Source organism: Xenopus tropicalis, chromosome 9, assembly GCF_000004195.4.
Source record: "Xenopus tropicalis strain Nigerian chromosome 9, UCB_Xtro_10.0, whole genome shotgun sequence".
In the NCBI taxonomy this organism is placed as follows: Eukaryota; Metazoa; Chordata; class Amphibia; order Anura; family Pipidae; genus Xenopus; species Xenopus tropicalis.
Window position 1 is genome coordinate 48,001,323 of NC_030685.2, and position 15,423 is coordinate 48,016,745.

The following is a 15,423-nucleotide window of genomic DNA, read 5'->3' on the forward strand; positions in this document are numbered from 1 at the left end:
CACATTAACCCTATGGGTCTCAACAGCAGTTTCAGAGTTTATTGATTTTTATTTGCAGCCTATTGTACAGAAGCACAGATTTAATTTAAAGGACATAACTAATCTGCTTACTTTGGTTGAAAGTCTTGAATGGTCTCCAGATTTATTGTGGGTCAATATGTAATGTATGTTCATATAATACCTGCATTCCTCAGGGAGAGGAGGCTATTATAATGTAAATAAAGTTTCAGAATGTGTACTGTCTCAGAGTAAATTGACAGCAGGGATGTGTGAAATTTTAGTTGCCTGTATTTTCTTTGTATAAACAAAAAATAATTATAATGTAAATCGCCGGTGGGATGACATACACGGCGGCACGATTTCAGTGAGATCGTGCAAGTTTCCTCTCGAGGCAACTTGCGCAATCTCACTGAAATCGCGCCACCGCGTGTGCCATCCTACCGGCGACTTACACTTTCGCCGGTGGGATGGCAGGTGATGGCAACTCGGGGAGATTAGTCGCCTGAGACACGGGGGATTTGTCGCGGGCGACTAATCTCCCCATGTGCCAGAGCCCTAAGAGGTTTTATGATAAACACAATTTACCAACAACAAAACACATATTAACTGCAAGACCGCACAGGTGGTCTACTTCCCCTGTGGATTGAAATACATTGGACGGACTTAATGTGTATGTTAAAACATACTGTGCCCCAGCATTTTGTAGAATAGCATACTGGTGACCCAGAGGGATTGTTTTTTGTGGGACATAAGTATATTCCCCACACAAATAGTGGGAGAGATTATTTCCTATAACTGCGTAAGCAGAAAACATTGGCAAATGTTGCATGTAGTTTGCGCACCAGATTTTTCCATCTTTGACCCATGTGACTACATTGGATGTATTCTGTCGATCCAACACATCCCACAAAAGCTCCCATGTAGTTTCACTAATAAATCTTTTAAGCCCACAACCAACTTACTAACCATCTTCATTAACAATAAACTGATTTAGAAAGAGTTAATAGCTTCTAGGCTTCAAAAAGAACAACAGGCTGTAATTTGTATCTCCTCGCTTTTGCTCTGCTGTAAGCTGCTGTAAGTAACATGCTGAAAATGCAGGCTATTAAAATGGCTTTAAAAAGGCTGAAGGAATAAAAAGATTTTGTTATGGGAAATGACAGAGAATATGCTGTAGCATGTACATGTAGCTAACAACAAGAAGGAATAGTATCTCTCTTTTTTGCCATAGCAAGTCTTTTCCAAGCAACAGAAGGAAAAAAAGTTTAAGGGAGACAAACGCAGTTGTGATTCTGTTGTTTACCATCAATCATAGTCGCTTGGCAGGGAGGAGATCCCATAAGCTGCACAGGCTGGAAAGGGGGCAGGAAAACTAGCGGAGGCTGCATTCTTCCTATTTAAAGCTGCAGCACTTGAAAAAAAGTCTTGTTTGCAGACTTTGTGCTGGAGCTGTAAAGGGAAGGACACACTGGTGGCTTAATGGTGCTAAGAAGATCTTAACTTTTTTTTCCTTAGCAAGGACAAACACATGCCTGTAAGCTGGGCATGATGGCTGGCATAAAAGGGAGGATTTTGATAGCATATATATTTTTGATAGGACAGTTTCTAGCAATACACGCTCAAGAAGAAGAAAGTGGTAAGTGCACATTTCCTAGACTTTCAGCTGTTTGATGTAACTGAGTGCAGTGACATGGCTCTTTCCTGTAGGAAGGCAGTGACTGAGGCTTATTGGTTGCTATATTGTTACAGAACAATAGATTTTGTCGCAGCACCAGCATTTACTTAATGCTTAAGATACTTAAGATACTTAAAATCTTGGGTATGAATGTAGCAAGGCAAAGGAGAACAACTTTAATATTGCTATGCAATTCCCTTAAACAAAAGAGAAATAGCAGGATCGGGATGACAGGGTTTGAAGCTCCATATCTGTGGGATTCTTGCATCCAGCTAGGGTGGAGCCCTTCATATGCCTGTGGTCTTTCTCTTTGTGAAGAGAAACTTTCCCTGCATGTTTTTTTTGACTCGTAATTTCAGTTTCTATTGTATTTTGCCATTGATTTTTTTGTTTTATTTCAGAGTACTTACTTTACACACACATGTAGAAAGAGTGCTTCCACTAGATTCTTTTATTCTCCTTTGCCAACATTGTATTTGTCATCTTTTTATTACTCTTTATGTTATTTTGGGAAGGATCGGATTATATTTGTAACAGTGAAACTGTACATTTGCAGACAATCTTAAGGATGGTGATTCATTGTAAAACCGTTTGTACATATATACTTTTGGGATTTAAAGTTATTGCCTTCTGGAACTTTGCAAGTGTAGCAAAGATGTTTAGGCACAGGCAAAGTATTTGTACACTTATACTATTCTGTTTAATGAATGTGCTTTTATGGAAAATCTTTTTAGCGGATTGACTTATTTATGCATACATATACCCTATAGTTTCTCAGTAAGGAGGGGGAATAATGTCAAGATACATTTATAAGCAGAGAATGCCTTCCAACTGAACCATTTAAAGAAAAAAATAACTTTTTAAGCTTGTTATGCTATTTAAATCACTTTTATCATTCATATAAGTTTTTGGTTTAGTTTTACTGATATTTAACTTTTTTTTTATGTTGACTCACTTTTGCCCACCCCTTCTGCTTTAGCTGTTAAAATGCATAGAGGGTACCTTAGTTATTATCCTGTATGCTGTACACTGTAATGAAAACTTACCAAATAATATAAATCACTGTCTTTCAAAAGTCTGTCTGCCATGGACCAATTATATGTTATTTCATGCAATGATGTCATACAATGGAGATTTTGGGCCTGCAGGGGGGGGGTCATAAAAAATCTTTTTTTTGACGACCACATCCGGCCCACAGGCTTTCAGCTGGACAGCCCTGAAATACATGAATGCCTAATAAGTTGTACTAATTTCTACAAGCATGTTGTTGTATATAATTTACTTATATTATGCACTTTAAACTTTTCTTAACCTGTTATTCATTTTACTAATACTACTATTTAAAGGTGGTATCAGATGCCTTTAATACTCTGTGGCCTGTTTATAAAACTGTGTAGTAAAAAGAGTAATCAAATACACCACACCCCACTGTCTGATCGTCAGGCATTGCTGTATGAGAAAAGTATATTTTTTAAGCTTTTTATTAATATTCAGTGTAACCTTTGCTGCTAAACTTTCAGTGTAAAAAGCAGTGTCTTCTTTAAAATGCCATTTAAAAAAGAGGCACATACAGCTATTTTTATTACCTAAACTTGCCACGTGAATTTTTTACATTGACTTGAATAGAAATAATTAGTCATATACTGTATAGTCAGTAATGACGCTAAATGTGGCTATCAGTGTAAACATTTTTACAAGATTTTCTCGCTTAAATAACTTAACACAGTATGATATATAGGATCATTTGCCCTTTTAGGTCAGATGTTTTATGTGGCAGAAGGCTATAATTTGTTTTGCTGTTGAGATTGCAATAAACATTTTTTTTTAGTTGCGCTTAGCCTAATGTTAGTGTGGTGTTTTCCTCACCTATGTTCCGCCATTTGAAATTTCATACTTTCCCTAGGCATGGAGGCAAGTAGAAATACTGTGCGACAAAAGGATGTAGAGCTAGCTTAAATTTTGCTTTGCTTATTTGCATATTGCTAACCCTACCATCACTGTTTGGCCTGGTCATTTTTGTTAATTAAAGGCATAAGGGCTCATGTACTAGAAGTAACACCGTTTTTTGCAGTTTGCACAATGCAGGTCTCTGCACTTTATTTTCTGCATAGAGACAGTGGCGTAACTACTGACAATGTAGAGCTTGTGGCAGTGGGGGGCCTGGTGCTACAGGGAACCTGGTGGGGGGGTTGCAGGGGATCCAAGCTCACACAAAATCTTGGGTGACCAACATAGAAACCTGTGGCTTGCCATGAATACAGTGCTGTTTGAGTTTGGCAGAACAATATTCATCAGGGGTGGTACCAAGGTATTCCCTGTCCTTCCCTCTACCCATCCCCCCATTGCATTTCATTCAGAAATGTAGTATTTGAGTATTTGAATAGGGAGTAAGTAAGTAAGTAAGTAAGTAGGAAGGGGTGGAGGGAAAAGACCGAAATAGGGTCCTGTACTTACTAGCCTGCACCTACAAATGCTGCACTCTGTAGCCAGTTTCTGGACAGTAGTTCTCTCTGCCCTAGTGCCCCTCTTTCAGTCTCTTAGTGCTCTTGAACTGCCCCGGGACATTGTAAGTAACCACTATAGTGTGCTTAGAAGCCTGACAATACACTTACCAACAAAATACATATTTTGATCTTTTTTAAATTAAGTTTTTGCAGCATTCACCCCCCTAGAAACTCGAGGTTTTAACTTAATATCTTACATATGTGTAACAGTAATGATTAGCAAATGTACAACATGCACAGAGATGATGTGTTCATACTGCTGGCATGTTTTATTAAATGATTCTTAGCATTACTTTAATAGACCTCTAGTGGTGAATATGTATTTTACATTTTAAAAATCTGTAAAGGGGAACTCCAAACAAATAGTGAAAGAAATGAAATTTTGCATAATGAAAGAAAATGTAATCCTAATCAGTGTTCAAATATGCATTCATTTAAACATTGCAGCTGCTTGTAATACATGAAAAGGTCCAGACTTTCCCCGTATTTCCGCTAGGTCTTCTATTGCAGCAGTTCCCTCTGGCAGCACGCTTTATAACCACGCTTCTCCAACGCGTTTTACTGGTCCTCCGGAGCACTTCCTCAGGGGCGTGGTTTCCCTTACTAGTTCTGCTTTTTAAAACGTACATTTCTTTCTCCACCTACCATCCAATTTTCCTACAAATCCCATGACTCCCTGTGCCCTTATCTCACAAGATCAACGCAATCGCCAAACTGGACTGCACAGGCATAACACAACCTATCACCAGGTTGTACTGCACCAGCACAACCCGATTGGTCTCCAGGCTGTACTGCACAGAATGAAAGTCTCCCCCAACTCCCTCAAACTATGTACAACTTTTGACACAGATTAATTTATATAACAAGCCAATATAGGAGTTACAGCAGGGATGCATAAATTGCAACATTGTAGCTATTAAAAACTCAAAAATCATGATTACTTTAGATATACATGTACTAAATACAATTCATCAACATAGTTAATCAAAAGGCTGCTAAATCTAAATCTATGTTCAATCCAGATGGACTTAAAGTATTTAATTTATGGATCCTTTCTGTCTCAGTTTATTCAAATGTTCCCCTCCCCTATGTGTGTGTTTTATCTGTTCCAAGACAATCAAATTTAATTCTCCTGGATCTGAATTGTGACATTGAGAAAAACATTTGGGCACACTATGATTCTTGACTTTTTTAATGATGTTGCTGACATGTTCTAAAATGTTTGTCCCCAAAGTTCTTTTGGTGCTTCCAATATATAATATTTTGCACTTAAATATCATTACATATACTACATATATACTTTTACAGTTATAAAACATCTTAGGTTTAGGTAAGTCTAAACTATTGTAATCAAAACTACGAGGGGCTATACACTGACATACTGTTAAATATAGTTAAAAATCTTGAGTGGGAGAGTGTATAGCGGTGGGTCACATGTGATGTAAGCTCTTTACATACTAGTAGGCCACACCAGACAGGAATTGTCTTGACATCAATTGAGAAAACATTAATGAATGAAGGGCAATTTTTTCTGCAAATTTCAGGAATAGCAATGGGAACAATATTTTGCGCCCTTGTATGCTAATCTATATATGGCCAAATGGGAAGAAGAGTTTATTTGTGGATCGCATTTATTCTCCGACCATTTGATTTTATACAGACTTTTTTTTAGATGATTTAATAATTATCTGGGATGGTGATGAAGAGTCCCTAAATAAGTTTATAAGAAGTTGTAGAACCACAGCCCATCATTTATTTCCGCAAACACATGTCTTTTGGGAACATGCTGGTTCCTTCCAACACTTTTAAAATGAGAGAAGCGAAAGAAAATTCCCAAATCTTTCTCAGTGTAAAAGATATAAAGTATGCCAGTGTATAGCCCCTCATAGTTTTGATTATGATAGTTTAGACCTACCTAAACCTAAGATGTTTTATAACTGTAAAAGTGTATATGTAGTATATGCAATGATATGTGAGTGCAAAATATTATATATAGGACACACCAAAAGAACTTTGGGGACACACATTTTAGAACATGTCAACAACATTATTAAAAATGTCAAGAATCATAGTGTGCTCAAACATTTTTCTGAATGTCACAATTTAGATCCAGGAAAATTAAATGTTATTGTTTTGGATCTAAGTCTATCTGGTCTGAACATAGATTCAGATTTAGCAGCCTTTGATTAACTATGTTGAGGAATTGTATTTATTATATTTGTATCTAAAGTAATCATGATTTTAGCATTTTTAATAGCTACAATGTTGCAATTTATGTATTCCTGTTATTGGTTTGTTATATAAATTAATCTGTGTCAAATGTTGTGCATAGTTTGAGGGAGTTGGGGGAGACTTTCATTCTGTGCAGTACAACTTAGTGATTGGTTGTGTTATGCCTGTGCAGTACAGTTTGGTGATGGCGTTGTGAGATAAGGGCTTGGGGAGTCATGGGATTTGTAGGAGAGTTGGATGGTAGGTGGAGAAAGAAATGTACATTTTAAAAAGCAGAACCAGTAAGGGAAACCACGCCCCCCGAGGAAGCGTTTTGGAGGACCTGTAAAACGCGTTGGAAAAGTGTGGTTACAAAGCGTGCTGCCAGAGGAAACTGCTGCAATAAAAGACCTAGCGGAAATAAGGGGAAAGTCTGGACCTTTTCCAAAGCCTTTGTAAGTAGGCACTTTTATGTGTATTTTGGTTGAATAAAATGTATTATACTATTTCCGCTTTTATATAATTTTTACGAGTAAGAAGAAGCCGTTCAGAGGAATTGGGATATACGCATTGCCCAGAGGCATCTTGTGAGCTATCACCCGAAAGAGGGCGTAGTATACGTTTGTTTTGTACATTTGGGGTGTTTTAATCATTAACCCTTAACTGCACTTGAACTTCTGGCAACTTCGGGTTTGAGTAGAAATTTAGTGACAGAAGTTACTACTCCATGTGCGCTCCTTTCCTTTTTTCCCATTTTAGATTTATACAGTAGTTCTGGTCACAAGTAGCAAGAACATTTATTTAGGACATTTAATGAGTGGAGTAGCATGATACTAATTGATACTAAGAGGAAGTAATCTCTGTATGGACTTTGTGGATCTATTAATCATAGAACATGAAAGACATTGTGTAAATGCAAGCTCTTTGGGCAGAGATCCTCTTAACCTCTTGTATCAGTTATTGGTGTTTTTTGTGTGTAATTTGTGGAGTGTATACACACATTTATTGTACAACACTGCAGATTATGTTGCCACTTTTTAAGTATGTGTTAGCAATAATAATTATCAGCATCATCATAATGAAAGCTGAATTCTGATATGCTGTTTGAAGTTAGAACCAATAGTACAGAGAACAGAAAGGGAAAGATACTGATTTCAGTACCAATTACATTTACAAATAACTTTACTTTTATATTTAAAGGGGTTGTTTAATTATTTTTAAATAATTAAAAAACAAATAAAACAATGAAGCCCAATTGAAAAGTTGCTTAGAATTGGACTTTCTATGACATACTAAAAGTTAATTTAAAGGGGTGGTTCACCGTTAAGTTAACTTTTAGTATGTTAATAGAATGGACAATTCAAAGCAACTTTTCAGTTTGTCTTTATTATTTATTTGTTATAGTTCTTTTAATTGTTTGCCTTCTTCTTTCAACTCCAGCAGCCAAAAAACTAATCATCTGTGAGGCTCCAGTTTTATTGTTATTCTTACTTTTGTAACTTTATTTACTTCAGACCCTCTCCTATTCATTTACCAGTCTTTCATCCAAATCAGTCCCTGGTTTCTAAGGTAAATTGGACCTTAGCAACCAAGTAGCTACTCAAGTTCAGAGCTGCTGAACTGAAAATGAAATAACTAAAAAATTACAAGTAATAAAAAGTGAAGAAGTTGCAAATTTTCTCTACATTGTACTAAACGTTAATTCAAAGGTGAACAACCCCTTTAATACATAAAGTTGCTAAGAAAAACTTTTTATTTGCATTTCTTAGTGGGGCTTATTTATCAAACAAAGCACCCCAAAATACCTTTTTTTAACAGTGAATGTGAATCGCTACCAAGTAATCATGCAAGAAAGTAACTGCAAAAATGCCTTTGAAAGCAATTCCCATTGACGGCTAGGGAAAGGTATTTTCAGCACTTTGTCACCCATGAGGAGCACAATTTCCCATGAACCACAAAGCACCTATGTGTCATCACCCTTAATATGATTCAAAGTAGTGGATAGACAGTGGCGTTTTCCAAAAAGTATGTTCGGTTCAATCAGTCTTTCATGCGTTTCTACTTGCATATGGGAGACAGTTCATTGCTGCAGGCAAAGCTCAGTGGGCTTAAACTATTCTGATCAAAATTTCTTCTAGAAGTGGTTAACATTTTATATGATGTGGGAATATAGCTGTCATGGTCTAAAGGGTGAAATGCTTATTTTGCACTACAAAATGGTATTTTAATGTAAAGCAGTTGAAACTGTAGTGGTTTGAGTTTCTGGAAAACTGCTAGTCCAAAAAATCAAACCCCTGGGGCTTTATGGCCTCTAGATGTACATTCCAGGCAGTATTGTTGTATTGCACAACTTTAGCATATGGGCAATTTCATAATTAGAGGTAAAGTATACTACAGTATTACAATAGTGTACCTAAAATGCTCACACCCCTTTGATGCTGAATGAAGAACATTCTAAAGAATATTCCTCTTTGCCATGTATAGACTTATCCAGATTTGGTAAATGAATCCATTGTGTATTTAAATGTTAAGATCAGTTGAAATTATTAATTCATTGAGCTCAAACTGGACAAATATATACGGTTCCTATGGGCTTATAAATATGCCTGTATTAATTATTAGATAAATACTCAACTTTTAATATCTGGTTTGTTGAGCTGCCATTCATTAAATAATTAGTTAATGATTTTTGTAGTTTTGTAAATGGCTTTATTTGTAGATGACCAAGCTTTACTTTGTGTTGCCTCCCCCAACACCAGCAAAGAAAATTTAAAGCTTAGTTACAACCCATAAAAGTGTTGGCTTCCTGTCTGATGACGTGATGGATTTATGGTTGTTCCAGCTGCAGGGCTGAATTAGAAGTCATTTGGAAAAGACTGTTCTTTAGATAATAAGAAACTGTGTCTCTTTCCTATTTCCTTTGCATATAATTTGATAAAAGTTTAGCAAACTTGTAGTGCCTTATTCACCCAAAAAATTTTTTTTTAACACATACCCCAAAATGAGACATTTTGTATTTCTTCTCTACGGAATGTTCAAACTTGTAAGCAGCACTACACTTTAGACACAACTTAATAGATAGGAAACATGAAATGTGAATTTTGATGCTGTAGTTTATAGTTTATGCTTACAAGTTTGAACATCCCTGAAGGGGGCAATTAGTAGCCACGACTATTTAAAAAGTAGCAGCAACTAATGCGCACAGCACAAATGGTGCCCAATTAGGGGCAGGGACTTGCATAGAAACTTATGGTGGGTCAGTCGCCGTGATTAGTCGCCGCAACTGACTTTTTAAAAAGTTGCTGCGATTAATAACCCCATGTGTCTTCGCCCTTAGTGGAGACTTTTGGCAACAGGATCAGCAGCCCGGGGTATGAGGTAAGTGCCCTTTCCTTCCCCTTTAAGGTTGGATGCAATAAAATATACCTCTTTAGATATATAAAATAAGGAAAGTTATAATAGTACATTTTTGGCCATCATGGTTCTGGTACACATCTGTTTGTCTGAGATCACAATCATAATATACTTTAGTCCAAAGTGGAACACAGTGTGCTGCAGATACTGCATGTCAATGCCAAGCCTGGAATATATTATAACTTTGAGATAAATTCCATCTCTGCTGCTTCTACTCTTTTACTAAACCATTAACCTTCTTATTCCATGTGTGATTCATTATACTTGTTTAACATGCATCTCATACAAAAGATCAAACAGTTTGCTGACTTTGATCTATGTATCAGGATTGGTTTCAGTAAAAATGGAGCATATGGTATATCTATGCCAACTTTCTAGCAATCTGAAGGCACCTTTTGGCACATTAGCAGCAATAAACACTTGTTGCACAATGTAAACTGTAAGTAGACATCCAAATCATACAAAGATTGTATTGAATACATGACTGCAGATGAAGGCATTATTAATATCGACTCACCCATTATGAACACATTCATATTCAAATGAAGCAATTCTTCATATAAACTGGCACCAATATACCCAGAGCCAGGCCAAGTACTTTTGACACCCAAGGAAATACTACCGCCTGCCTGCTCATTTGCTTACAACCTGCCCACTCAGTCATAAACCTCTCTGTACCACAGCTGTCTGAGCTGCCTAACCCTAGTTCTGCCCAAGCATTTATTTTTAGATTGTTATTGCCATTACTAAGAGGCCTTGGCACCTATACCCCCAAGGGGCCTCCACTACCAGCCTGACACCCACCCCCAGTACTGACTGCATTATTCAGTACAGGATCCAAGACAGGCAGGTGCCCCCTTGTCCGCCCCCTACCTTGCACGTCATTCAGATACCCAAGGTAGGAAGCAGCCTGCATCGGGGCCCTGTCCTTTGTAAGCTGTGTGCCTTGACACTGATTTCTGCAAATGTCCCCTTAAGATGGCCATACACGCACCGATAATATCATACAAAACCTTGTTTCGTACAATATTCGGTGCGTGTATGGTACCTCGGCGAATCGACCAATATTGCAAAAGGCTGCTGATATCGTTCGACTCTCCGATCAGGTGGGTTAAAAGATTTTGATCGGCCGCCATTGAAGGTGCCTGAACAAAATCTGCCTTCAGGGCTGAATCGGCAGAAGGAGGTAGAAATCCTATTGTTTCTACCTCCATATCTGACGATTCAGCCCTGAATGTCAGTGGAGGGTTGGAACGATCTTTTGTGCGACCGATGGTCGCACAAACATCGAAAATCACCACGTGTGTGGCCAGCTTAACATGTAAGTAGTTGTTGATGTGATACAGTGATTATTGGTAGTGATAATAAATTTAGAGCTTGTAATTGTTTTAATTTTTTTTTTTAAATAGTGAATTCATGTGAAAACTCTTCATGTCTTGTTTGATATTTGTGACCATAAATATTCAAAATGTAATCTTTTTTAGCTCTCTGTTACTAAAATCATTGGGCACCCCTGTCATTATAATGAATTTATGTCATAAGCATACAAAAGCCTGCACAAAAAATAAAACAACAGGGAAAAAGTCCTTGGATCTTTGTGGCTGGTTATTTTAGGATATTTTCTAACAACCATAAATCACATATACGTGTAACTTTTACACTGCCTTTTGGGCAATATTTGGTTCGGGGTAATTGACAATATAAATAAGCTGACCTGTCAACAAGACAAGTGCTGCTATATATCAATTCATGTATAAACAATGACTGACATAAGGAAGTTCTGTAAATGTAGAATAGTAAAAAAGTCAATTATCTTAATACTGAAAGTCAAAAGGGTTAATTACATAGCAAGTAACTTTATCTCATGTAAGAGTCTAAACAATTAATTAATCCAAACATAATAAACGTAAAGATGCACATACTGAATCTACTGCCACAGAAGAAAGACCAGCACCAACCCAATGCTACCTTATCCTTCTGTTGTTCACTCTTCCTGCATGTCACTGTGCAAAGGGGTTGGATTGTTCCTAGTGATGAGTGCATTTTTTTGGCAGGCATGGATTCACAGCAAAATTCCGCATGTCACCATGGGCAAATTTCTTTGTGATACTGCGGCAAAAATTTGCTGTGAAAAAAAATTCACCAAGACTAAAGCGTCACCCAGAAAAAATGTTGTCAAGACAAAAAATTTGCAGAGAAAAATCCACCCATTGACTTTAATGCATTTGGAGTAAGAAAAAACGCCCATTGACTTTTATAGAGACAGAACTGCTTTAGCTGTTCAGCACAATATTGTAATGATTCTGTAGCTCCCTCCCCTTATCATATGGAATTCTGTTGGAGATAAGACATTAACCTAATTCTCTCAGGTAACTAAAACAGTATTTTTCATGCTAACAATTTAAAGAGGTTACTTTGTCTTTCTACTCTGCTAGACCCTGGAAATCCTGATCTTTGATCAGGGCTTAGAGTCTCCATACACGGCCCAACTCTAGCTTCCGATATCGGTCCCTTAGACCAATTTGGCAGCTAATCAGCCCGTGTATGGGCACTACCGACGGGCCTGCCCGACATCTGGCCTGAAATCGTAAAAATCTAGTCGGATCGGGGACCACATCGGCTCGTTGATGAGGACCGACTTTGCCTATACCCGTCGTTATAATTCGATCATTTGGCCCCAGGGCCACCGTAGGTGGGGGATGTCGGGAGAAGATCCGCTCGCTTGGCAACATGGCCAAGCGAGCGGATCTTAAGGTGTATGGGGACCTTTAGTCAAAGGATTGTTAGAAAATCCTGTCAGAAAATGACTGCATTAGATTGTTTATATGGACTATTCTTAGGGCAGGGGTACACGGGGAGATTATTTGCCCAGCGACAAATCTTCGTTGTCACGGGCGACTAATCTCCCTGCAATTCCATCCCACTGGCTAGAATGTAAATCACTGGTGGGATGGCATATGCATCGCTGCGATGTCCTGCAGTCGCCCAAAGTTTCCTCTCAAGGTAACTTAAGGCGACTGCGGGACATCGCAGTGACGCGTATGCCATCCCACTGGCGATTTACATTCTAGACGGTTGTTGTTGGGTGACTAATCTCCCCGTGTACCCTTGCGCTTAGGGTAAAGACACATGGAGCTACTAGTAACAGCTACTTGTCACAGGTACAAAAATGTGGATCATTTACTGATAATTGTCCCTACATTTATCAGAGGCAATTCTCAGTATTGTCTATGGCAGGGTATTGTCTGGTGTTTAGTAGCCGTGACATATAGCTGCTGCTAAGTAGCTCCGTGTGTCTTTGCCCTAACACAATGTATGGTGATCGTTGTCACAGGGGCCAGACAGTCAGATTTGGATAACCATTTGGCTTAATTGGGCAAAAATATTCTGCAGTGAATCTTTCTTGTAAGGCCATCTTAAGTGTCAGGTCTCCTGCACAGTAAATTAATCTTTGGTCAACATATTTAGAATTAAGTCACTAAGTAAACTTGAGCCCACTGAGAAAATTTACTTTAGCATCTGATCTAAGTTTTTAATCTTATTGAACAGCTTATTTGTGGATTAATTTGCTTTTCTTAAAGAAATTGTTCAGTGAAAAAATAAAATAGGTAAATAGGCTGTGAAAAATAAAAATATGCACAAACTTGTATATGCATTTTAAACTTACAAACATTTAAACTAAGAGGCATTTTCTAGTAAGTATTGTAAACTGATTGTGATTGCGGAAATAAAAATAGCAAAATCATTTCTTGGGGGCTATGCTGTTGCCCTAGGCGTGGATCTTGATTGTAAATACATCAATGTGACATTGGGGCTTGCTGGGTAGCAATGTTAACAATAGTTGCCCCATCCCTTCATTGGTTTTTAGTACTTCCCACACTATTTATATAATTGATAATATAGTTCATAGAATCCTGGGTCTCTACACACCTGTGTAGTAAATTTAAAATGGTTTACTGCCTAATGCTTGGACCTCTAAGGCCTCAGTGATAAATACACCCATGTAGTCAATGTTGTCTGACTTCTGTCCTGGTCACTCTGGCCTTTGTGGTAATTATACCTATGGTATGAAGCTCATCCATTACAAGATGTGTCTAAGTGCATCAGAGACTATTATTATAAAGAGGTTTGCAGTTCTACCTTGATCCTGCCAACATCTGCTACAGATGATTGGTTGTTATGGGTTACTTAACCTGGGCAAACAGAGTTACTTCTATTATATATGGGGTTATATTACTAAAGCTTAGCGCCTTAGTAAATTTGCAAAGTTCTGCTTGTGGTGATAACTGTAAGTGAACTTCAGTGAATCTTGTAGCAATGCTGCGGCATCTGCTTTCTGAGATTATACCAATTGCCCAGACACTGATGCATCTAGTGTAAAGGTGTGAATAACACCTAGTTAGCAAATGTAGGAAATTACCAACACCTCTGCAAAGGCAGTAGTGTTGTTTAACCTCTTTACCTGTAATCTGTACCAGCTGTGTAACACCAGATCAAGGATAAAAAAAATAAAGATTTCTGAATAATTAGTGGTAAGCACATGGATGCATAAAGCAAATAATTTTTCTTAGTGGAAAATACTTTTTTTCAGCATAAAGGGGACATATTGAATTTTTTAAAATGCTCTTCATTATGTACGCAGTTATAAATAACATATGGTGCCTGATTCCAATCTGGCCAAAATAACAGATAACTAATAAATAATAATAAATAATGGAATTCCCCATAGATCCTCCCTGGTCTGTTCCTTCTCCCTTTACACAGGGAAGAAATATTATCTGCAGTTCCATCTCAGGTCTGCCTGCTAGTTGGCTGGCATCCTTCAAGTGCAAAGTACTGAGAACTACAAGGTCTCTAGTGTACAGCCGGGAAAAGCTGCCAGCAGGAAGTGAAATGGATGGGTGATACTAGTAAGATTTTGGGAATACTTTAAGAAGCAAAAAAAAACAAAAAAAACCAAGACAACATTTAAAGACACAATCTTTATTTTTTTAGAGGTAATAGCATATTCAATACATAGGGGCATATTTATTATGCTGTGTAAAAATGAATTCACCCAAAAAATGGTGTAAAAAGCTGTGTAACATAAGCAGAGAAGATCTCCATCTCAACGCCAGATTTTATGCCCTTATTTTCAGTGTTTACATGTATTTTAAGTTCCGGTGGAATAAAAAAACGTGTAAAAAATTATGCAGAATTACGCCAAGCCTGGCGATGTGTGCCAATTACATGCCCCATAGTATATACTATTTCTTGACACTATACACCACCTTATGAACCTGTTTAAATAACATTCAGATATTATGCACTCCCATACAGAGAACAGTTTAGCATTTACAGTCTGGAAGTTCACAAAGGCTAAGGTCAGATACATCAAAAGCCTGTTTCCTGTCCATTGTATGGTACTCGAGTATCAAAAACACTAGAGAATCCTCGTTTAAACACAATGAGAACATACAAAGTACATTTAGAGGTCACATCTGAGCCTTCATTGACCTGTGGGTGGGAACTACCCAATTATACATCATGCAGTTAAACCTTATTAGTTATTTTACTTCCATGTAAACATGGCTTTAACTGGACCTTCAGGTGGGTATGAGGACACACTGATAGAAGGTG

General features: G+C 37.6%; 1 protein-coding gene across 1 annotated transcript in view; it reads left to right on the plus strand.

Moving 5' to 3' along the window:
- The first annotated feature begins 1,398 nt into the window (after window positions 1-1,398).
- Window positions 1,399-15,423, plus strand: part of col5a2 (collagen, type V, alpha 2) — a 115,779-nt gene continuing 101,754 nt past the window's right edge. Inside the window, exon 1 of the mRNA XM_002931500.5 lies at window positions 1,399-1,636. Coding sequence (XP_002931546.2) covers window positions 1,546-1,636 — 91 coding nt within the window. The 5' untranslated portion in view covers window positions 1,399-1,545. The remainder of the gene's footprint in view (window positions 1,637-15,423) is intronic.